Raw genomic sequence first — 24,596 nt, forward strand, 5'->3', positions numbered from 1 at the left:
GAAACAATGATCAATTGGTTTTCTACGGTAGTTTTACAGATAAAAAAAAGCATATTATAATTTATACTGTATCTTGTAAAGGAAGATCAATTTGAAAATTAGATTTTTCTTAAATTTACTGGTAACTGAACATGGACAATAAATATTGTTTCCAAAAGAGGAATTCACATCTGTTTAAAAGAAAATATGAAGCAGAACCAGTGAAACAATTACATAGCTCTTTTTTTTCCCTTTTTTTTTCACAAATCTCCCCTTTTTTTATTTTGATTTTTTTATTTAGAGTTAAAACAACTTCTTAATAGATCACTTTAAAAGTTTGTGTAAATAATTAGCATCTAAACATCTTTCTTCTTTCAAACTTTCAAAAAACAGCAGGTGAAATGGAGTCAACGTGAATTGATACATTTACTTTGTCCCGGTGTTTGTTTTTCAGTTTATGGCTGCATTTTTTTAAATAATCTATTTTAATAAACCTGCTGATAATGTTAAAACAAAAACCTTTTATCTTGTCTTTAATATGATATGATGTGAAGCCATAAGTGCTTTTGATCCAAAAGACTGCAACCTAAAAAGTTTATTCAAATCTATCAAACAAATGTTAAAAAAATGGTCTCAAAGTTGAAATGTGGTACAGAAAAGGATCAGACTCTGTAAATGCTGTTGTATGTTGGATGATTTTACTACTTCGTGAGATCATGCTTGTTTATGTTTAGTGCTATAAAGGAATTTGACTCCACAGAAAGAGCAATAGCAAGGAAAAACATATATAGCCTTTTTTTAATATAAAATAAAACTACAATCTGCAGGTGAACCTGATGATTCATCAGTGTCTGTGTACAGTCACGTACAGTATGTAAGCTGTTTCTTCTCAGGACATTTGACCAAAGATGAGACGGCTCTACAAGGTCAACCGGTTCAAATTAGGTTTCTTCTGCCTCAAATTGGCCTTCTGCAACCACAGTGATGTGTGGAGGAACATAAAAAGTTTTTAGAGGGGTTGTTCTGCTACCCTGAAGCAGCATGAACAACATTATCTATTTAAATCCAAATAAGTTCTACACTGCACAGTGATGAGAATGTCCTCCAGCAACCTTAAAGCAGAAGGCAGGCTCTTTTAACACCAACCAAATCCATTGTTTGAGGCTCAGAAACAAAAGCGTTCATTTTTATAGATTTTCTGACAGAAACAGCCAAAAAAAGTATTTATTAAAACTCCACTTTTAATCTGTTTTTTTGCTGCAGAGAATACATTCTGATCAGAGGTCACTCTGTCCGCATAGCTGTGGAGATAAAATCTGGTGTTGATTGGATCCATCTGTAGGTGGACTGCAGGGGGCTGGAGGGTAAACTTGCAACGGTCAGGGCACACACAGGGCAAGGCCTTGGAGTCAGCACAAATAAGGCCCTGCGAGCTCATCTGCCAGCTCACTGGCACACAGAGTGTGACAACAAGAATCGGCTCAATCAAGAATCTCTTGGGCAGAAATATTTTAGAAAAAAAAAGAGAAACAGTTTCCACAGATTTGCATTCTCGCATAGTCTCTCACAGTGGGTCACACAGAAACAACAAACTAATGGAAATGACCCACAAGCAGGATTTTTGACAGCACTGCTGTAATTACTTTAATCTGGGTCTCCCAGCTTTGTGCCAGTTTTCATGTATAAATATTTTAAAATGCATTTGAATTTAAAATCTGATCTTGTTTGATGCAAAAACACGTGCAAGAATTATACCAAGTCATGAATGAAATTTCATTTTTACTGACAAACAAAAATGCAGCTTTGTGGGTTTTGTTCAATACTAATTTGCCCCTGACTGTTAGTGAACTGAATTGGGATGCTATTTACTTGCAGATTTAAGGTTTTAAACATGAAGTGAGCACTCACTTTAGGTTTAATGGAAGGTAAAATTATTCATAAAATATTTATCACAATAATAATATATTGGTATTTTTAACAATGCGTTTTTTTTTTTGTTTTTTTTTTTGTTTTTTTTAGTGTGTGTGGGGAGGGAGAGGGGCAGAATGTGAGGGGAGGGGGTGGAAGAGAGTAAAAGGAAGAGAGGTGAGAAAGTGGGGGATACAAGTATAAGTTATTATTTTAAGCTGTAACAATTATACCAGATCTGCTGGAAAGATAAATGTTACATCAAAGGTGAAATTCTGAAACGAAGATGAGCGGAAAATATCTGTCCATCAATACACTGTAGGTTAGGAGGAGGGATGAAGCAGACAGGGAGCAGTGTGGCAGTGTGCACGTGGGGGTGGAGATACATGCATGCTGCCGAAGTGAATCGCATGTTCCTAAGGGGAACCAGATCCTACCCAGCCAGACCAGCCAGAACCAGGAGAGGGGAGGAGAGACCCCCAGGCCAGGAGCCCCCAGGGCATCGGGACCCAGGCAGCCCGGGGGTGGGGGGACCACCCACCCACCCAGCCAGGCGCAGAGAAAGCCCCCCTACAGGGGCCCCCCCGACGCCCAAAGGCACAAGCGTTTCTCCAGTATAAAATGAATTAATCTTAAGATAAAATACACAAATCTAAACATTTCACCCATTTGTATTTGGTCAACAGGTGAAAATCATGTCTCAAGTTTGGAGAAATGGCGAAGCTAGGCACATTTTGCGCAATTTCCAAGTATGAAATTTCTGCGTTTCATGATACATGCGAGCTATACGTAATTCATAAACGTTAGACACTGGATGTGCGCAGATGTCTGTTTAGGGTTTCGCCCAACAGCTCTTTACCTAAATTTAGTTTTGAGCTGTTCAAAAATTTTTGGCCGGTTAAGATTTATGTAGTTTATGCGTATTTCACAGTGTTTATGATCAAGCAGCGCATAAATCTTAAGCAATTGTGCATGAGTTTTGCGAGATGCGCAAATTTGTGGCCTTCCACAAATTATCCACCTATGTGGACATATGTCTAACTGGCTTTTCAGGCATGTGCCACCAATGTATACTGCACACATATGTTAAAATTATGCACAAATGACTAAAGAATTGCACATAAACGGTGCAATGATCCTGCAGTTCATGTTCTAATTTACTTGTTCTTTGCGTGGTTCATTCTTACTGCAGTCATGGTTTAACTTGGTTCTTTTGTGATACATTGGTGAAAATTTCACATAAAGATTCACAAATCACTTTTTCCATCTTTATTCGTGTATGACTGATTTCCATCTGTGCAATATGCGCAAAATTTATGTAGTGGCTGTGTGACATGGCCTTAATATTTTATAATTTTTTTTTAAATATGGAAGTTATTGGAAAGATGTACTTACAAGCATAGTTTCATTTTTTCTAGCCTCTGTGCCAAACACTTGTTTTTATAAATGGCAACTTGAGAGAACATTTTTATTCAACTCATCTTTTTATATCTTATTTCACCCTGAAGTTGCAATTGAAGATTTCTTTTGCTTGATAGATTAGTGTCGGTGTCAAGTTAGAGCTGTGAAAGGTTTGTTAGTGATTCAGGTGGACTCCTTCCAGGAACAGCAGGCGGCAGGTTACTAGGCTTCACTGGAGGCACAGCAGTGTCTGAGTCAAAACAGAACACTTGGTTAATGATGGATGGTGGGAAGAGCCAAAGATGTCGGTGAAGTGCGGGTAGCTACAGTTCAGGGGTGAATACTTAGAATTAAAGTTCAAATCCTGATCCAACAAACGCAGCAGGGGTCAAAACAACACTCATCCAACAGGGCAAGTATCCAACACATAGTTCAAAAAACCAAGGGGAGAGGCCAGACTTGGTGACAGACAGTGAGTCAGAGTGAATCACTTGAATGGTTGAGAAACTGAGGCAAACCAACAGAAACTACATGAGTGCAGACTGTGTGGTTTCAGGTGTGGCATGAACAACTAAGAGGGGTAAGGTGTGAAAGCACCATTGGCACATTTTAGAACCCATTTAATTAATGTCATTAAAGACCCACTTCAATGAAATGGTGTTCATTTTTTACTTTATTGCAGCATTTTTCTCATGATGGAGGAAGACATATGTTAAGAACATTAATCTTCAAATTGCATTTATGAATATTTCTTTATTCAAATCATTGCAAATCCAAAAACATGCTCCGTAGATTTTATTGGTTACTGAATTGTCTGAATTGTCCCAAGGTGTAAATGCGAGTGTGTATGGGTGTGTGATTGTGGCCCTGTGATAGACTGGTGACCTGTCCAGGGTGTCCCCTGCCTCCCTAATCCAGCCATGATTGGCTGGATTAGGCTCTGGTTGGCCCCATGGCCCTGAAAGGGACAAAACGGGTTTAGAAAATGGATGAATGGCAAAATAAATAAAGTCGCTGTGTTCCATTATTATTATAATTCTTTTTTTTAAAATGCTTTGACTTCCAGCTTAAATTTGAAATGTTTAAGGAGTTCTTTGCTCTAGATTTTAGCTCAGTGCTAAAATATTTAGCATAAAAAGAGAACAGTGAATCTCATTCAGATTTTTCAATGCTCTCCCCTGCCACTACTTTCAAATAGCATGAGATAAGACAGACCTGCATTTCTGTACCCAACATCTGAGACGTGCCATACTGTCTTTTGTAAAAAGGACATCTGTTACCCTGCTTTCTCTACGTAGATGGAAAGGCCTCCTCCAGGCTGGAAGACAGCTGCAGTTACCAGAAAACACATGCTGGTTGATTGTATTGAAGAACTGCAAATGTAACCTCGAGTAAACCTTAAGACGGCTTTTGCATGAATGCTCTGCAGACAAAGTGGAAAATCAATTCCAAAATGCAAAATAAAACCACATCTACAATACTTTGCAACCCAGAAAGCATTAGATTTATTGCATTATCTCCAAATTATGCATACAAGCTTGAGACAACATCTAAAATTAAATGCATAAATGGACAAAAAAAAAGGGACTAACCCTGTGCAAAATGTCTGGATATAATAGAAGCTCCACCAATTGTGCACTGGTATAAAAATGTTATGCAAAGTTCTAATTAACCAGCCATAGTTTGTATGCAGAGGTGGAGAGTTGCAGACAATTAAACCTCTGGAAATGTAATCACAGCAAAACAGACATGAAACACAGAACGGCTTTCAGGATTATCATGAACATGTCTCTGAAAAAGACTCAACTATCAGAAATTGAAGGACAGCTCTGCTTGAAATGTTAATAAACTAACAAGTGGGAGGAACATTTGCTTTACCAACACTTTCCACGCTTTTGAGGCACATGTCCACTTTTCACAACTGATAATGTTGTGACATAAAAAAAAAAAAAAAAAAAAAAAAGGACAGGAACATCACACCGACAAGACAGCAGGGTGTTTTTCCGTCTCCATTTTAAATGACACCTCAGAATCTAGGCAGCTAAAGACCCACCATTAAGCAGAGGTCCCATCAGATTTGGAGAACCTCAAATAACAATTAAAAAGTACACTGAAAAAATAATCAAGCCTTTTATTATTTTTCCGCTCCCTTCAGAGTGCAACTGCAACCAAATGGGCGCTGTTCATGACCGGTGTAACGACACGGGCTTCTGCCAGTGCAAAGAGGGAGCCACAGGGGCCAAATGTGAAGACTGCCTGCCAGGATACTACTGGAAACAAGGCTGTTACCGTGAGTTTAAGGTCACAGATTTAACCAGTTTCAGGTCAAGATTACGTTGCAGCCTGTCAGGACCTTTTCCAGGTGCGCTGCCTGTTTGACTTGTGCCGCTGAAAATGTTTGGGGGAATAGATCATGTAGCTCATTAGCAGCATCAGCTGCTCTCTTAATTAATGACTGTCACACCATAGGAAGAAACCCCAACCTCTGCTATGTACTAGTCAGAGGCCTCAGCCCCAAATGCATCCTTTATGAGTCTCATAACAAGTCACATTTGATTGTTACTTTGAATCCTAAAAAAAATAAAAAATAAAAAAAATACATGTTTTTTTGTTTGATGCAGTTTATTTTTTTACCACAATGTAAGAAAAAGAAGATTTTCTTCTCAACAGAAGTCGGATCTTTTTGTTTTTGAGGTCAAGAGTCTTGAGAAGTGCTGCTGCCTCAGAGCTTCTTCTAATGATGCCACTTGTTCTTCCCATCACTGCTTTAAAAAAAAAAAGAAAAGAAAAAAAAGACACGTTCTATGTATTTTCTGCTGGGTTTGATACAATTTTGACTTGACCCTTAGAAATTGCAGGCTCAAGAAAAACTGAGAAAAGGGCTGCAAAAACAAAAAAGGCAGGTGTTATGTGTTCATGTCCCAGAGGAGACCGAGTGGAGAATTTTATCTCACCTCTTGGTTTCCTCTTGCTATCTTTTCTTCTTTGTTCTTTGTGCCCTGAATTACCACCCTCCCCTTCCTGCTGCATCTGCTTCCCATTACATTTTGTTCTAACATCCCCTCTTTTTATCTCCTCCTACCTGTCTTTTTGTTTGCCACACATCTTTCCCCATCCTTCTATCACCTGTCAAGCTGTCACTTTGCTGAGCACTCTTGGTTTCAAACTACTCACTGCAATCCTGTTTACCTCTACAAATCCTTTTGCTCAACTTCCCCCCCCTTCTTTCTCTTCCATCTTTTGTTTGCAGCCAACGTTTGCGATGAAGAGATGCTCCTGTGCCAGAATGGAGGAACGTGCTTCCAGAACCAGAAGTGTATGTGTCCTCCAGAGTTCAAAGGGGTACTGTGCCAACAGTCCCGCTGTGAGGCGGGGAAGGACTGCAATGGCGCCTCTTCGCCGCACATCTGCACAGTCACACTGCTGCTCTGCTCTCTGCTAACTCACATGTTGGCCACGTTAGCACCCCACTGAGCCACGATAACCGCCGTTCTGACGATGGAGTGTGCACACGAGTACGAGGCAACAATTGGCCCAAAAGTTGTGAAAGCCAATCAAGACATGGACCTCAGTAAACGCACACAACAGCACTCTTATAAGCACCCACAAAAAACACTACCTAGCCCCATCCTCTTTTGCAAACATGCACCACGCAGGACTGTTATATATCACTGAGCGTGTGCTCAGGTGTGAGAAAGACAAGCAGGAGCAACCTCAGAGAAAAAGAGATGCAGTCAAAGAGGAAGGAAAAAAAAAAAAAAGTCATGCCAACCACTGTTCCCTTTATTCCTCAGCAGGAGCAATCTGCATCAAACCAAAAAGTATAAACACTCAAACTCACTACTGTCTCACTTCAAAGGGAATGGCTGTTGTAACCACGAGGACGTTTTCTTTCCTTTTTCTTGTTTGGGTTGGGGATGTCACCTCTGTCAGACTGACGGCCCTCGTGTGCTGGTCAGGCTCAGCGTGAGGACGAGACAAGATGAATTGACAGATGGGTTAGGGGGTGCTTGTTTGATTCTGCTGCTGAAGCCTACATCATATTAAGCAGGTTTCATTTTTGTTTTCTCTCAGAAATGAGACTTGATTTGAAATTTACTCTATTTCTGCTGCATTGTTTTTTTTTATTATACCTTAAATCATTGTATTTAAATGTGCCCACTAGCAGTTGCTGAGACTATACATATATACTATCCAGGGGATTATGAATTCTTAACAAAAAAAAGTAATTTAGTCACTGTTATGGTTGTTTGTAGGAATGAGTGATTGTTGCCACACTTAAGGAGATTTAAACTTCACGCAGTATTCAGGAAAGCAGAGTTTAACAGGTTTCAATTAATCAGAAGTCTAAAGAAAAGAGGGAACTATGAACCACGTATTAATATTATATGACTTTATTTGAATATTTTTTGTAGAAATTATTTTTGTTTGAAGTTACAATAAATTATAAAAAACAACTACAAAAAAAACTATTTCAAATGTGCATTTTTATTACACCAAGTGTAAAGCTTACAGTAAATATGACTGTTATTTGCCTTTTTGCTTGTTTGTTATCATTCACCTACGTCTCAAGCATTTTTAAAGAGGGGAAAAAAAAGCTATGAATGCTTATATATCTTTTTTTTCTTACTCCAAAAATGTTTTTTTCCTCATTTTAACAGATTGCTCTGAAAAGCCTATCTAATTTAGTTTTAAGATTTTGAGAAAATAAAATAAAACAACAATAAACAGTCGACAGAAATCACTGGATAAAGTTACAACAGCAATAAATATAAGCTGCAACACCTTTAATAATAGCATAATAAAAATTGGAGTGAAAGATGGAAAAGAACAGAAAAAAATCCCTCATTCCACGTGAAAAACCAAGGATTAAAAAAAAAAAAAAAAAGGACTAAAAATTGTAATTGGGACAAATTTCGATGCAAATCATTTCATAGTTTGGAGGAGACAACATAAAAATCCCTTCTGATCATTTCCATCTTGACTAGATTTGACACCAATGAACCTCCTCCTAAAAATCAGGCAAATTTGTAGGACAAACAGGCTGTTGGAACACACACCTAAGTGAAGCTGCTCTGGATCTAAAGCTGCGTTCACACTTGTGGTGTTGACTCCCGTTTAATCGACCACTTTCAATGAAAAGTCTGCGTAAAGTAAGTTCAACCTGAATTTCGGGCTTCCGAGTCCAAAACTCTTGCACTCACGCATCACTACAAATGTTTTTAAGTCTGGTCGCAGGTTCTGCGTACAAATCGCCCATACAAATCGATCAAATCGATCATTGATTGCACGCTGGAAGTTCAACCTGAAATTTTTAGCTATTAAAACGCGACAACGCTAAACAGTGACCAGTCAGGGACTCTGATTTAGTAGTGACGTGTGAGTCGTCTCCTTTTCCAAAACACGAAAGTGTCAACCATTGTAAGTGTGATCACAAAGGAGAAACTGATAATGGCACCTTTGCTGCCCGGCTGGAATTATTAGACACATAGTCTTTCGTTAATCGGAAAAGAGCTGTGAAAGGAAAAGCCTGGAGCAAGATTTGCACCACTTCAACATTTCACATCAACCCTCATTCCACTGTTGGTGGTGGACATTCGCTAGTAAACAGTAAAAACCAAAAAACAAAAGAAGAAGCTCCCTCCCTGCTGCGTCCTGCTTGTCTGGTGTGAACACCACTGGTTGAAGTTGCGTTTATGAAGCGTTCTCAATCGCATCACACGTGCATTGTGAAAGCAGGAAATGGATTTGATCATCACTTGTCAATCTCAGGGCCACATCCCTACAGTTTGTGCAACTTCAATTTAAATTTGAAATAAAGATGATTGGGTCTGTAAAACGTGCTTATAGTTGTCATAAATACACAATATTTCAGCAGAAATTGAAGAGGTCTTTGGATCCAGACGAAGTATATTTATTTTTTATTATTTTACACGGAAATGGGTGTGACTGACTTGAAAACTTCCTAAAGATTTTTTTATCTACACATAATCCTGATCAATTTTATTCTTAAATAACCAATAATCCAAGTAGCCTTAATTATGATAATGAAATTTTTAGCCTAAATTAAAAAAAAAAAACTATCGTTTTCTAGGACAGTTTCTGTGGCTCGGCAGGAGTTCATTAGAAATTATTAGTTGTGGGTGGGACCGTTGTTATGGAGCACCCCCCCCCCCCCTACACACACACACGCACACACACACATTGGTGAAAGCTTTACGTTTTCAGGCACTCACACTAGCTCAAACCCAAAACCTAACAGCAAAAATAAAAATGAGGAGAAATATTAGAACTGTCCAGCCATGCAGTTCTTAGGCAGGTGCCAGCTCGGACGAGATATACGAAGACGTACAGGAATCTAGTCGTTTACAAGTGTATGCATCAGAGAGGAGCAGAGCAGAGGGAGCTTGAGGCCTGTCCAGCATTTTTTCTTTGTAACAAATAGTCATTTTTTTCGTCTGCTCCTGATTCACAACCATTTGAATAAAGAAATATTCAGAATTGCAATTTTAATCCTTCTATTCTTTATGTCCTTATCAACAGAAAAATGCCACAAGACGTGTTAAAAAATACGAAAATCAACCCTTATCAGAGTGAGTCTTTAAAATTTTTAGTCTTGTTGGGAAAATATAAACATGTGAAGTCACAAAGCTTTGCAGTGAACAAAGAATGCAATCTTTTTCTGAGCATGTATTGATGTAAAGCAATTTTTCCTCATAATATACGCTATTGAGATACACAAGGGCCCAAAACACTAATGCCAGACTAATCTTGCACTCATCACCTCTTGTAAGCTCCTCCAGGCATGTTGTCTGCAGCAAAAAAAAGCCCTTCAAGGCATCATTTTACAGAGATGCTTTACTGCTGAGTCAGTCGTAGCAAAAAAGCTAGAGACACAAAGCTGCATCACATCCCAACCCAAGATAAAAGCCAGACTAAGCCATGAAGAAATAGCAGGATTGAGCCTCTCTCCATTCTTTCTGAGCTGGTATTATGTTGCAGCTATACTGTGTGTAAAATTATGTGAAAACTGAATCTCCAAGAAAAAAAATATATATATATAAATAATTGTCCGATAATCTAATTGGTACAGATGGATGGACTTTGTCAGACAGTGATATCCAGTTTATTTCCTGGCTGTTTGGAAAGTTGGTGTCAGACGTGGGATTCAATTGGAAGACTGAAATGTCAAAGTTTAAAAAGGGCACAGAAGAGAATTTTAAATCTTTTGAGAAAACGAAACTAATTGAGGAATTAAAGGGGGAAAAAAACTCAAGACTAAAATCTATTTGAGAAGCAGGGCATCTAACTGGGATCTTGCAGCTTTATCTAAAACCAGGTTGATCCATATATACATGGGGAAAACTAATCAGAAGCCTAAAAACAGCTGCCGTGTTTGAAACAGTAACCAGGCAAGTAACAGGGAAGACTTTCATAGTCAAAGATAAAGCGTACAGCCTCCAACAGTAAGCACTATATTTCAACAAGTTCACGTCTGATTGGCAAGAGTGGTTGTCATAGAAACAATGACTCAGACCAATTTGGACCAGTCACTGCTTACCGATGTTGTCCGGCTCCAACATGGCAGCATCCATAATTAAGAGAAAAATGGCGACTGTATTTACTTCATTTCATTGGAATAGGAAGTAAGACATTTTCTATTTCTCATATATATATTTATATATATGACTGTATATTTTATGACTGATTTCGTGTTCTTATACAATTACCAGTATGATACAATTACCAAATAAACACAATTGAATTGAAACCCCTCAGTCCAACCACTGATGACGAGTGTCAGTCCTTTTCTTTCATATGACTCAAACTTTAACACATTCTCTCAAAAGGTCCAGGATATGGGCTTTACCACTTTGTAACACAAAAAATAAAACTAACATACAGAACATTACTCACTAAGGGTAGATGGAATAATCCAGAAAAGACAGAGCAGTAGTTTTCTGGACAAGAAGTCATGCTAAACCCGTTCCTCAGAAGATGAGCGGCAACAGCAGAAGACCACCCTCTTGTCAACTAGAAAGGATGGTGTGGAAATTTTCTTTCCCAGCGCAAGAGGGATAAACAAAACCTAAAGAACCTAAACTAGAGAAGAGCAAAATACACACAAAAATAAAATCCACAGTTCTCAGTGCACTCTGCTCAGCAAGAATAAAGCAACAAAAATGCTAAAAGAAAAGACACAAACCCACCAATACTAAAGATGCTATAAATGCTACCAAACAAGCGCACGGCATGCAGGGACCTGTGCACCACTCCATGGAAAAACCACAGGTGAGTGGGTGAGGTTCTGCTGGAAAGAGCTACAGCCAGCCTGCCCAGAAAAAATAACAGTAACAAAGAAAGAAAACTAGTGCATTGTTTAAAAATCAATAGCAATAAAAATATATCCATTTGATGCCATGACTAGCTGCACAAATATGGTGCATTTCATTCATAAGTTGTGGCTGAAGCTTCCACAGCTGATCCTGAGGTCATTACACTATACGTAAGAACGCGTTATAATACACGTATTAGCAACTAAGACTGTTTATTTCTTTGTAGTTTTTTTTCAAATTACCAACAAAATGCTATTTATTGCAAATATGCAGCAGCTGCAATACAATGGGTGGCAATGTTTTACAAATATGTTATAGTGTTATACTATGAGGTTTACTCCCAATCATTTTTTAAATGACTTCCTTTACAAAAACAGCAAATGAGGAAATCACTTTGTGAAATGGGAAATGGGGCTGTTATAAGAAAGTAAAAAGACTTGGAAATCTGGAATCACACCGAGAGTACATATGCACTAACACATGTATGCTTCTGAGAAATTCTGATGACGCACCATGATTTTCCAAGGAAAACTAGGGAAAAAGGTCTACCACTCATAAATTATGTTCAAAGGTACATTTTTACTTTTGTTGTCATTAACATATGCATTTCTGCTGCTTAGCTTTCATGGTTGCATGCTTTTGAAGTACAAGCATTTCAGCAGATATTTTCTGTCTAGTTCCACCTTTACTTAAAGAAATATCTTCTCTGCATAAAAAAATCATTTTGTATTCGCATTGCAAAATAAATAAAAGTCTTCAATAAACTATAATACAGCTGACAGCACCATTTCATGACGGTAATCCAATCTGGGGAGAAGGTGCGTGATAATCTGTACCATCTTTAATTAAATAAGAATAAAGCCATTCATTTTGTATTCATAAGAGAATTTAAAAGTGCTTTATTTTTTGGTTCTTATTGTCTTCAACATCAACACTGGAAGTACCTGAACAGTACTCCATACAGTGACCTGCATGGAGGAGGATCTGAAGTACAATTTTAATTTAGCCATGAGTTGCAAAGCACCTATCATATGAGCGCTCAACATCTCAGGTTTTAAAAGAGGATGCACAAAGCAGCTGCTGCTGATGTTGGGTCTGGGCTGCATGGACTAAAGTTTGTCTTTTTCCACCTGCAGGTGTCGGCATGAGACCCAGACTTTAGTAAAATATTTCCATTTGTCCTTGTCGCCTTGGGACTGTTTCCCAGCTGTGCAACCGCATTCTTTTTGAATCATTTGTGGGTTTCACAGGCGTCCACGCGGCTTCTATATCTACTTGCCCTAAAATTTTCAAACGTCCTTCATCACGTTCAGATATGGCAGTGTTGCACCAGGGGACCTCTGCCAGTCATATTTTGTCAGGTTTTCCCTTCTCCTGCGTATAAACGGATTTCTGTGCCGTGGCTGTCTGTTTCTCAGAGTGTTAACGGAACCTGCTGATATATCATTACATATTGAAAATGCATGTAGACGAGAGCCGGCCCCAGCCTCACACAGTCCCTCCGGAAGAAGCTTGGCAGAGCACCTCATGTTTCTTGTGGCGGTTATTATTGACTCAATAGGTTCCACAGGTGGAGTTTTACTACATTTGCAGACTTACATTATCAAACAATCTGTCACTATGTCCTATTTGTATCAAACAGAGATAGTTGTGCATCGCTGGGTTTTCCTAAAGAAACGCTCTTCCTTGTTTACTTGATCCAGTCCAGGTGGAAATTATGAGGACATTTCTCCTTTTTCTTTGACTGGAAGTATTTGGGTGCTTCTGCAGCTTTTTGAATAACTACTGTGAAGCAGTTCATGCATTAACACATGTGAATGTGCAGAGTATTGTAAGCAGACTGAAATCTCAGCAGCAAATGATCTAATTTGCATATCTGCAGCATTTGTGATTGCCTGCATCAAAGCCAGTTTGTGCAAATGTGGCTAGCATTTGCAATACATAAAAAAATAAGCTAATTACATTCCGATTGTCTAAAGGCCCGTACACACCGGGACGAATATTCGCCAGGCGTTTTTCGCCACGTTTTTTGTGTTCGCACAGGCGATTTTCGCTGACGATGAGCCAAGCGAACATGCAATTTCATTCCCTGACATTAGATGGCGCTTACTGTAAAACATAAATACTCCTGTACACAAGGTGGCACTGCGCAACTTTACGCTTCTTAAAGTCGCTTTTCACTCAGAAGAAGAGAGCGAGTATTTACGCGCTTGTCAGAATCATACAAAGAAAACATGAATATTTCAAGCACCAGTTGCTCCAACTGGTGCTTGGTTCGGGGATATTTTAGATTGTCCGTCATTATTTCTTCGCATCTCGGTAGATGCAACTCGGCGTCTCTCTTCTTCGCTGGTATGTGTGCTCAGCAAGGCAGTTTTGTGTTTGAGCGCCCCCAAGTTGTGTTTTACTGTAACTTCAGAGGCTCCAGACACGTGTGCAAAAGCGCCGTTCTCATTGGTCGAATAGATTTCGACGCGACGCGTCAAAAACAAAACAAAACAAACCCGAGGCGTTTTTTTTTTTGACGTGTCGGTGTGCACACTCTCATTGGTGCCCTTTGTTTAGTCACGAGGCGTTAAACGTCGGCGAAAATCGCGCGCGAAATTCGTCCCGGTGTGTACGGGCCTTAAGATTTAACATTCCAGCCAAAATCCAAGACAGAAAATTATGCAAAACTCAACAACAAAGACGGCAGGCACTCCATTTTTACCCAGAGTAATGAATGTGTCGATTCACTACAGTTCATATGCACCAAATCAACAGGGAAAAAGTTTAAACTCTCCAAAGAATAACTGGCTCCATTATGGCAACACTCTGGGAACATGCGACACTCAACAAAGCACTCTCTCTATGGGACCACACATACAGGCTCAAATTAACACACTGGATTGTAAGTTGCCCTACGTCAACTTTCTAAATTTAACTACTTACCTGTTTTTACATTTTTTACTCAGACATTTTTTTGTTTCAATGTCTATTGTAGTGTGACCAAACCATCAAATTTGTAGCTTTTTAAAGTGTTTAGACCTGTCAAAAAGCATTTTTGAGCCTTACTGGAGAATTTTGGATATTATTCTACTGTCCAAAAACACCCAGAAAAAAGAGCTGAAACAGCTTCCTCTTCTGTAGGCACACTCCCAGCTGAAGGCAAAATAAAAGCAAAACAGATAATTTCATTTAAATTATCACCCCGTTATTTGTTCTTATGCTGCACTACACTACTGCACACAATCTAAATTTGTATGTCTTTTTATCCCAACATAAAGATTCTCACCAATTCAGCTGTGCAAATGTTAAGTGTTCTCATGCTTACAGTTTGATTTTTATGCATTTACTTTTTTTTTGGAACACAGTAGCAGAGTATGTGCACCAATTCAATTCAATTCAATTTTATTTGTATAGCCCAAAATCACAACAACAGTCGTCTCGATGGGCTTCGAAGAGAAACATGAACTCAAAAGGATCGTGAATACAAAGAGTGCAATAGTAAAATACTAAAATGAACTAACAAACTGACTAAGCTATACTGGCATCCCTGCCCTTAGACCCCCCTTCGCGGTAAGGAAAAACTCCCAAAAAACCGGATTCCGGAAAAACGAAGAAACCTCAGGGGTGCCCACATGAAGGAGGGATCCTCCCCCAGGACGGACAGGTGATTTACCAGAACCAGTGAGAAGTACTGAAAGAAAACAAACATTTTTTGCATGTTAAACATGGAGTGGGTATTAATGATTGATACAGATTGGAGTGTGGCGTATACTCACACTGCAGATACATAATACAGTACAAATGTGTATAAGGCTTATTTTGATCATGTGATGCGTGTTGTCATTTTTTAAACTCTTTAAAGGCCTGCTCAAGGTGGAAATCCTGTTTTTGGTGCTTTTAAAATCTTCCTATAGCATCAACAGGCTAATGCAGCTTCACTGTCACACCAACCGCTTCAGGAGATCTTTCATACCTCACTCCATTGGACTCTATAACTTGTCATCCATGTGCAATAGATCAAGTCATTTATGGTCCGTCTATTTTCTCTCTCCTGATGTGGCATGCAATACGACTGTTCTAATTCACTGATGTTTCTTTCCGATTGATTGTTCTGGTTCTCTGTCATCTATTGTGTGCATTTTTGTATCTTGAGCCCAACGCGGACGCTGCAACAACTGAATTTCCCAAGCTGGGATCAATAAAGTATCTTTATCTTATCTTATCTTGATCTCATGATGGAGGACATGTGTTAAGAAAATCAAGATTAAAATTGCATTTCTGAGTATTTCACTATTAAAATCTTGGTTAATCAAGATTTTTGTGGTGTTGTGAGGAGCTGTAAGATAGCAGAAAAGAGTGTAAAGAAAAGGTATGATGAGAAATGATAGCGGGCTTACTCCGCACCAACCACAACTCAGAGGCTCATTTCTAATGAAGTACTGCCGCTCTGCAGAAACTATGTCCTAGAAAATACCGTTGTTTTTTTACATTAGCTAAAATCAGCATCATCATAATTATAAGAGCACTGGGAACGCTTTGAAAATAAATATAAAGATGACTGGAGTAATACTTTAAAAAGTTGATTTATTTCATTTGGCTTTGCCTCTGTTTTGCATCTTTTACACCAATGGATATGTTTTCTGTCGAGAGTTTGAGACCTACATTTTCTGAAAAAGCCTAATGAATTCCTAGTGACAGGGTGAACTGTAATGACTAAAAATGCATTTTTTTTGGAAAACTTTGTTTCAATTATATTTGAACAGAACCAATTATAAGATAAAACCCACTAAAGACTGTTCCATTCCATGTCAGCATTCCAATTTTTATAATAAACATCACTACAGCTTTTATGACTTTGTTATTCTTTTACGCTTGACTAAAATGCTGGACCCCTAATAATAAGCATCTGCTTCGGGGGTGTCCATTTTTTTCCACATCCTGTATTGTGAGGTGATCTTTTATTTGTGACACATTTTGGAAAAATAAACTAAACTAAACTATTGTGTCAACAAGAACTGAGACCTCCACCTTCTCTGCTCTAGATTCAGATGCACGTTCACTGGGATTTAAACTTGTGCACTTTTCCCTTCTTGCATTTTCAGCAATCCACCTGTCCTGCCCTGTTGACTTTCAGTCTTTTCCTCTCCAGAGTATACCTCCACCTCTCCAGGTTCTCCTCCATCTGCTCCCTACTCTCCACAGATCAGTGTCGTATGTGAACACCAGAGCCCATAGAGGCTGCTGCCCAAACGTATATGTCAACCTGTCCATCACCATTACAAACAAAGAGGGGCTTAGAGTAGATCCCAGATGTAATCCCACCCACACCCTGAACCCATCTGTCACTCCAATAGACATCTCACAACTGTCTCACAGTCTATATAAATGTCTTGCTGTACCAACACATGCTTCCTCATGCATTACTAGATTTCCTCTGCTGGCACCCTATCAAGAGCTTTCTCCAAATCCACAAAGACCAGGAGCAACTGCTTCCTGTCTTTAGTGTAACGTCCTCCCAAACCAAACATTGCACCAGTAGTACTCTAAAAGTTTACTTTTGCATCCTTTTTAAATTTGTGTTGATGTTAACATCTCACTCAAAATCCCACTAGAAACGCTTTGAAAAAGGTTTAAAAGTTCATCAGAGTGGTCTGACTTATGACCGTTCTTGGCCAAATGTCAAAAATTGGTGTTTTCCAGGACAGGTTATGCAGAGCAACAGTGGTTCATTATGCTGTGGGCGGGACCATTTGTGTGGAGCAGCCCCGCTGCAAAAGTTGGACGATGGGGGAGAATCTACTATATAATATTGTAGGCTTACTTTATTTAGTGTTGTCAGAATGGGCATTTTCCTGCCCAACTGGATGGTTTTGATTCTACATATTTGCAGACAAAAATGGCTTTGGGTGAGTGAATATAATCTGGGCGGGTTTGTGATCAGTTCGGTGGATCCTTATTGAAACACGTCTCAGCAGGAACGTGTGATCAGGAGGGACAGGTAAGCCAGTGCCTCACCTGTGAACCACCCGAGCCATCGTGAGGAAATTATACAATCAAAATGTGTCCACTAATCTCCACCAAATGTAATTTATATGGATGAATTTTCATCTTTTTATCCTCAAATCTGTGTATTTTTCACTTGGTGGGGGTCTCGCCCAGGGATTAAGTTAGTGTAGAACTGCCACCACTTTCCTGCTAGTTTACAGTCCCTCACACCCTTAACAACAGGGGGGGTCCTTATCCTTAAAGTCTTAAATGCACTAAAATGGGCCTTTTTTAAGTTGTCTTAAATTCTGGTAAATGAGTCTTAAATTTTTTTCTCATATATTTGACCTAATGTTAAATCTTTTAATCTCAAATATCCAATAAACTGATGCTCGTTAGTGTGAGAAAAATGGGAAAGTGCAAATTCATGGAGAGAAGGATTGAAGATGGGAATTACTCGACACAATGGGTATCAAATCGCATGTGTAGAGCAAGAAACACCAGTCTGGCTGTTTGTTTCATCCTATTTGTACATACAATCTTAAATTAAGTTTTAAGTGTTCTTAAAAATTCTTTAATTTTAACTCCGCAAATCAAACACCCTGAACAAAAATAACAAGCAATATTGGAGCCATCCAGCCACACAGTTTTGAGCCAGATGGCAGCTCAGACGATGAACCAAAGACGGATCTAGTCATCTAAAAGTGGATGCATCAGAATGGAGTGGAGCAATTGTGGTCTCTATGTTACAGATACTTTTTTTTTTTTAAATCTGCTCCTCATTCACAATGAATTTGAATAAGGAAATACTCAGAAATGCAATTTTAAACTTAATTTCCTTTATGTCCTCCATGAAAAATACTAAATCAGGATTTTTACCCAAGTGGGTCTTGATTTTTTTATTTTTTTTTATTTTTATAGAGTTATTTCAAACATTGCAGTCAAAGCAATAAAGAATTTACACATATTTATCAAACTCATTACAGAAATGATGAAATGCATAGATTAAAAAGACAGAAAACAAAAAAAAAATTCACTTAAATCATTTGTGCTTAATTAAATACAGTGATCATTAACTGAGGTATAAGTAGAGTTTGATTTATTGCTTGAAAAGGAGTGGGAAGAAGCAAGCTTATATAATCCCACCCCTACTGAGTTCATTCATTTGATAGTTTTCCATTGTTTTAAATCCGGTTCTGATCAGATAGATTCTCTTCAAGTAACAAAATCCAGTGCCTAGAAATTATTGATGATCTTCAGAAAACAGTCATTCATGATTTCAGTAAACAGTAACGGTACCGATATGTAATAATTGATTATCATTAGAACACATGATAACATTAAACTAGTAATTATTGCTACACATTGCAGATCAAGTAAACAAAATCAATGGCTTATTGATTGTGATTTAAACATTTCAGTAATCATTATTGCACATTACAATATAATACTCAGTGGTTTTAATTAAAAGAGCTTTGATAATTTCACCACAGTCAAGTTCACACATGGATTTGGAATTATTCAAACACCTGTTGATCCTTAAATCCTCTTATCTTCATATCCCGAAATAAGAGTTTCTTTATACATTTTCTTGAATATTTGAATATATTCTTTAAAGAGAGAATCAAGTTAAAAGATCATCTCCCTAGTTTCTAGACATTTCATGTCTCCACATGTCATCTGGACCAACATCCATGCTCTAAACAGCTGTCCCCACCACCCATCAACTCTTCTGCAAATCATAATCCACCATCTGTGCTTTGCCATCCTGCTTCCTTAATTCATCAGTTCCTCTGAAAAAACGAAGTCCCATAACAGTTAAAATCCAAATGTCCTGAACATTTTCATTTTGCACATCGTTTTCACATACTTGTTTTTGTGTGCAACTTCACCACAAGTCCATTAACAGTGGAAATAATCTGATCTGACACTGGAAAACAATGAATGGAGGGTTGGAGGTTTTAAAACCTGGTCTTTGGTTCTTTGTCCTTTCCCATTCAGCTGTATATTACATCTTAAAGCCTTCCTCTTTTTGAAAATGGAGTAAGAAGACATGTCGTTTGTCAATTTCTGTTTTTCTTCACCCCAGTCTGGAATAAGAAGCCACCCCTTCACCTTAAACTCCAGTTTAGTAAATTACAGACAGATGCAGAAACAGTAGAATCCAGCCTGGTTTACAACTCACTTTAAAGTCGGGTTCATACTCATCCAGACACATCTCATACATGCCGCCATGCAAGAGGACAAGTCGTCTTTTTTGTCAAGGCATTTCATATCTCCCAAGAAGCTCTACGTGGATCATCTGGTTGGACCCCCATCTGCTGCGTACGTCACAGGCTCTAAACATTGGGGGTATTTGACAAAGTGCTGAAATACCGGACAGACAGTTTCCTCAGTAGACAACAGCTTGGCTTGTTTCTTCTGTGTTTTCAAACATTTATTCATGAAGCATCGCATGAATGTAAAGCTTGATGCAAGTGGAACTCAGAAACGTCTAATTCACATAAGGTTTCAAAACCCTACAAGGGTTTAAAGGGAACCTTCTTCCCACTCTCACTCAGACATCGTTGCATTTTTAAAAAACAATGTCGCACAGAAGCTGTGTCATTAAAAGGATTGGCTTTTATGCCTCACTCTTCTGTTGGTAAATTTTTCAGATCTTTTTTAGAATGTCAAGATGCCTTCAAGAGCCAAATGAAGATGTTTAAGAGTAGGACAAACTTTTTAAATGTAACAAGAAGCACAGAAGAAAATAGGACGGTAGTTGGTCTTGTTTTAAGAATAATGACTAGTTTGCATATCAGTGCAACTGAATTTACATGAACTGAGTCACTGCCGTTTCTGGTGGAGTAGCAATGTGGCAAAACAGACTGGAATAGCCACGAAACAGAATTTAAATCAAGTGATGGTTTTCAAAGTCATGCAGAACAGAGCAAAAGATCATTGATGCTGCAAACATAAGCACATTTCAGGGATAATCAGGATGAAGCTCTAAAATTCTGACGGGAATATAAACAAAACAAAAAAAATTCATGTTGTGAAAACAGGTGCATGGCTGACATCTGTTAATCACAAATAAAATAAATTAAAGTAATTAAAATTAGGTAATTTGAATGTTTTTTGTAATTCAACCGAGTTTGAACATTTGCCATTACATTTAAAAAAAAAAATTACTCAACTTTATAACAAAAGAAAAACGGATCTATTAAAATTTACTAAAACTTCAACTTTATTTTCTTTTAATTTATATAGAACAAATATAGAAACAAACTGCCAGTCCTTTTAAGACAATCAGGAATTTTAGAGAAACCCTGACTCAAAAGCATACATTTATTTTAAGATTTTTTTTAAAGTTGCATTAATTTTTGAATCATTACAGTTTTAGAATTTTCATATTCTTACTCTGTTACTTTTAATAGCAAAACATCTGGAAAAGACACACAGAATGTCAAGATAAAGGCAAATCTTTCTGCTGCTGTTTTATGTGTCACCCACAACCATGTTTTATGTTTGAAATATTTTCTAGCTTTTGTGAACTTTAAAGCAAATCCAGTCTCACTTTAAAAAAAAAAATAAAAAAGCTCTAACGTCATTGAATATAAACACATTTATTAGCCCCACTGAGTTCTGAATCTGTTAAACAGATTGATGACATCCACCGGTTCTGAATCAGGTTGATTTACACTCCTACCAGCTGTGCAATTCAACAGATCGTACACTTTCAGCTTCACCAAGCTGAGAGCTCATGTTCCCACTAAGGCAATGCTTCTGTTCAGTGGGCTCTAGAGGCCACTTCACCTCTTAGTAACAAGCAGTTAGTGGTTACAAAAAGAGCGGGACACAATGTCAATAATCCTTTTAGAGAGCGCCAATAATAAACACACTTTTTCAATCACAACAATGTGATATATAATGAGGACCTTGTCAAAGATCTTCAATACAGTCAAGCATCAAAGAGAATGACACTATTTATTTTAGCTGCACTGTGGACCCTGACATTAGAATTCTTTTTATTCTGGCCAAAAAACAAAATTTGAAAAAAAAAAAAAGAAAAATAATAACTTTTAAATAAAGTACACCAAAGGAGTCTTACCTTTATCATGGATTTTATGATAAAATAACAGTTGCCGTGAATATTTTTACATTCACGTCATTGATGAATCTGGTGTGTTTTTTGGAAATGACAGTCCATGCTGCACCCATCTGCAGGCTGGACACTTATTTGTAGAAAAAAAAATGTCAATAACGAGGGGACGGATCATCAACCAATCCTCAGATGCAGGTAATCTAACACCAATGGCTTTTCCAAAAGATTAATAATAATAATAATAATAATAATAATAATATCACATTGAAGTACTTTGTCTAAAATTACAACAAAAACTGGTTTAAAAAAAAACAAAAAAAAAAACACATCAAATATTAAATTTATCATGGTCTGATGGTTTTAAAAACACAGTCTTTAGCCTGAAAGCAGTTTTCTTGGAGGCCAGAAGCAGCAAAAGTGACACAAGGATGGAAAAGAGAGCAAACCGTAAATACTGAACGCTTTTAACTCAACTTGTAACAAAATTTTGGGTAAATGCAGGACTGGCACATGGGAAGTCGGGGTTCAAACTTTACATTCATCCAGTGTGGGGCCTTGGGCAACACCCTTTGCTGCTACTGCCTAACTAGGTAGCCACAATAGACCCAAGTCTGGGTCTCCCAATGCCCTGTGCATCAGGAAGGGCGTAAAAACTGAAAAACTTGGAACAGTTTGTTTATAAACATATTTTGATATTATGCAATATAAATTCCATTCTTCCTTTAATGTGTTGCTGCAAAAAAAAATGTATGACAAATTCCTGGCTGCTTTCTGATGTATTGATGAACAAATATTTTTGTTCATACGCGCCTTTTCAAATTCAGGCATCCTCTAAGCGCTAGGCCTAAATCCAATCTTATAGATGAACCAGGTCTTCTCTTTGCAGTTACTTTAACCAGAACAACCATCAATTTTCCTTGCAGATATACCCAAAATAAATTTGCAAACACAGGGGAAATTAAAAAATCTTTTGTAGTCACAGGTGAAACTTTCCAGCTTCCAAGCATATTTCCATAAAAATGGTAAGATCTTTGCAGAATAAGAAACCATGAAAGTAGCCGTGTGCTGTGAGGTGGTTTCTTCGTCCAGATATGTAAGAACACCTGCCGAAGCATTATTTCAAACAGCACTTTTGCTCTAAATAACAGCAATTTTTCATCCTTTACCATGAAATCATTTTAAAAGCAGCACAAGCACTTATCACCCAGATTTTACACAGAATCATGCATTGCCTATTACTAACACAGAAGCAACACTCACCAGCTTTTTCAGCAGACTCCTGGCTAATTCAACCAGGTGAGATCCCAAAGAAATGAAAAGTAGAATTTTTTTATATATAGAAAATAAAAAGCATTTTTTTTTTGGGGGGGGGGGGGAGTATTTTGATCTGAGAAGTGCCTCAGTCACAAGCCACAACCCTGCTTATTTTTCCAGGTCTCCTTGGGCTTTTGATTCTAACCTTCTAAATCAGGTGTGTTCAATCTTAGCTAATCAGCAGTAGGGAAAACTGGAATACAGGCAGGGTTGTGGCTCTTGAGGACCAAGGTTGGCCAAACTCTGCTCTAGAATGTGGTCCAACAAGCTTTAGACCATAAGCTAAAGGGATACCAGAGTCTGGATGCTGTTGGTAGACATGGAAATGATGACCAATGGCAGAAATAGGTAGTGAATTGGGTGGAGTTGGGCTTGCATGAAGGACTTCCACAAGGAAATGATTACTCAATACTCAAAACTCAATAAGTTTTCAAATAAGTGACTCTTTCTATTAAGCAAAGGAGACACACTTTTGTGTTTCACCAGGTGAAAATTTAGAAAGTCATCCTGCTATCTGTTGTTGTGAGCCCTTCGTGACCTTCTTGTTTTATCACAGTCTGAGATTGCCTGACATCAGGGAGTCAGAATTCCCTCCAGAACAAACATGGAACAAATCTAAATGAGGTTGTTTTAGGGGACAGCAGAGCAGTGTTGTGCAAGATACTTCCAAACCATAATAAAACAGATTACTTGTTTACATTGTTCAGACCTTACAATATTACTCTCTCATAATTGTGATGTAATGCACGAGTTGCGTTACTTTTAAAGCATTTTTTTATGCCTGTAGAGGTAAAACCAAAACATCCAAAGTGACAAATATACCTCAATTAATTTCTAATTTAGTCCAGGGGTGACTAAAGTCCTAAAGCTAAAACCCCACTCCGTTCATCTTTTGATCTATTTTAAAAAGTATTCCCAATTGGTCTTCTAATTATGATTATTCCATGTTTACCCAAAAACAAATAACCTCTGTCGTTAGATATTCATCTCTGAATGGTGGGCAGGACAGCTGGCATGGAGCAAGACCACCCTACTTCCCATCACCCGTGTGTTTAAAGCTCCAATCTAACATTAGCAGTGCAATAAAAATGGCGAGCAATTCAGCCGAACAGTTTTGAGCCATACGAGGAAAATTAGGACGTATTGTTCATTGATCCATTTGTCTGCAAGTGGATGCTCCTGATTCACTTCTATTTCAATAAAGAAATACTCATAAATCCAATTTTAGGATTAGTTTTCTTTATATTTGTCCTCCTTCATGAGAAAAATGCTACAAGATTATGTTAAAAACACCAAAAACACAATTTTCATCCGAATCAGTGATTGGTTCTATTGGCCTAATAGGAAATATAGCTCATTTATAGCTATATTAATTATTGAATTTTTTAAGCCTAAATTGACCAACCAGAGACAGAATATAGATTTTATTTTTCCCATCTTAAAATGCCTAACTGTCTCATTGCCTAGAATGATTACATTTTTGGGCAGTAAGTCTGTTGCAATACTGGACATGTCATGAGTAAAGAATTGCTCACAATTCCCTTACATTAATCTTTATACATTACTTTTATAATTAATTGTTGTAGATCCATCCTTGG

General features: G+C 38.0%; 1 protein-coding gene and 1 long non-coding RNA gene across 7 annotated transcripts in view; one reads left to right on the forward strand and one right to left on the reverse strand.

Moving 5' to 3' along the window:
* The window catches only part of ntng2b (netrin g2b), an 80,793-nt gene extending 72,971 nt beyond the window's left edge, over positions 1-7,822 (forward strand). For 4 of the 5 annotated variants that reach the window (XR_002874241.2, XR_002874243.2, XM_011481543.4 and 1 more), the window contains 2 exons: positions 5,444-5,578; positions 6,539-7,822. Coding sequence is in view for 2 of the 5 variants with exons in the window: in XM_011481543.4 (XP_011479845.1) it covers positions 5,444-5,578; positions 6,539-6,762 (359 nt within the window). In the remaining 3 variants the exon portion in view is untranslated. The remainder of the gene's footprint in view (positions 1-5,443; positions 5,579-6,538) is intronic. The other variant, XR_013659519.1, reaches the window with a different exon arrangement.
* The window catches only part of LOC110016045 (uncharacterized), a 92,570-nt gene extending 69,462 nt beyond the window's left edge, over positions 1-23,108 (reverse strand). Inside the window, exon 1 of one of the 2 annotated variants that reach the window (XR_013659520.1) lies at positions 22,945-23,087. This is a non-coding gene — a long non-coding RNA (uncharacterized LOC110016045). Of the gene's footprint in view, positions 1-22,944 lie in introns of both variants that reach the window. The other variant, XR_013659521.1, reaches the window with a different exon arrangement.
* Between the last annotated feature and the right edge of the window lie 1,488 nt (positions 23,109-24,596).

Source organism: Oryzias latipes, chromosome 12 (genome assembly GCF_053564925.1).
Source record: "Oryzias latipes strain Hd-rR chromosome 12, Olatipes_Hd-rR_3.1".
Lineage (NCBI taxonomy): Eukaryota > Metazoa > Chordata > Actinopteri > Beloniformes > Adrianichthyidae > Oryzias > Oryzias latipes.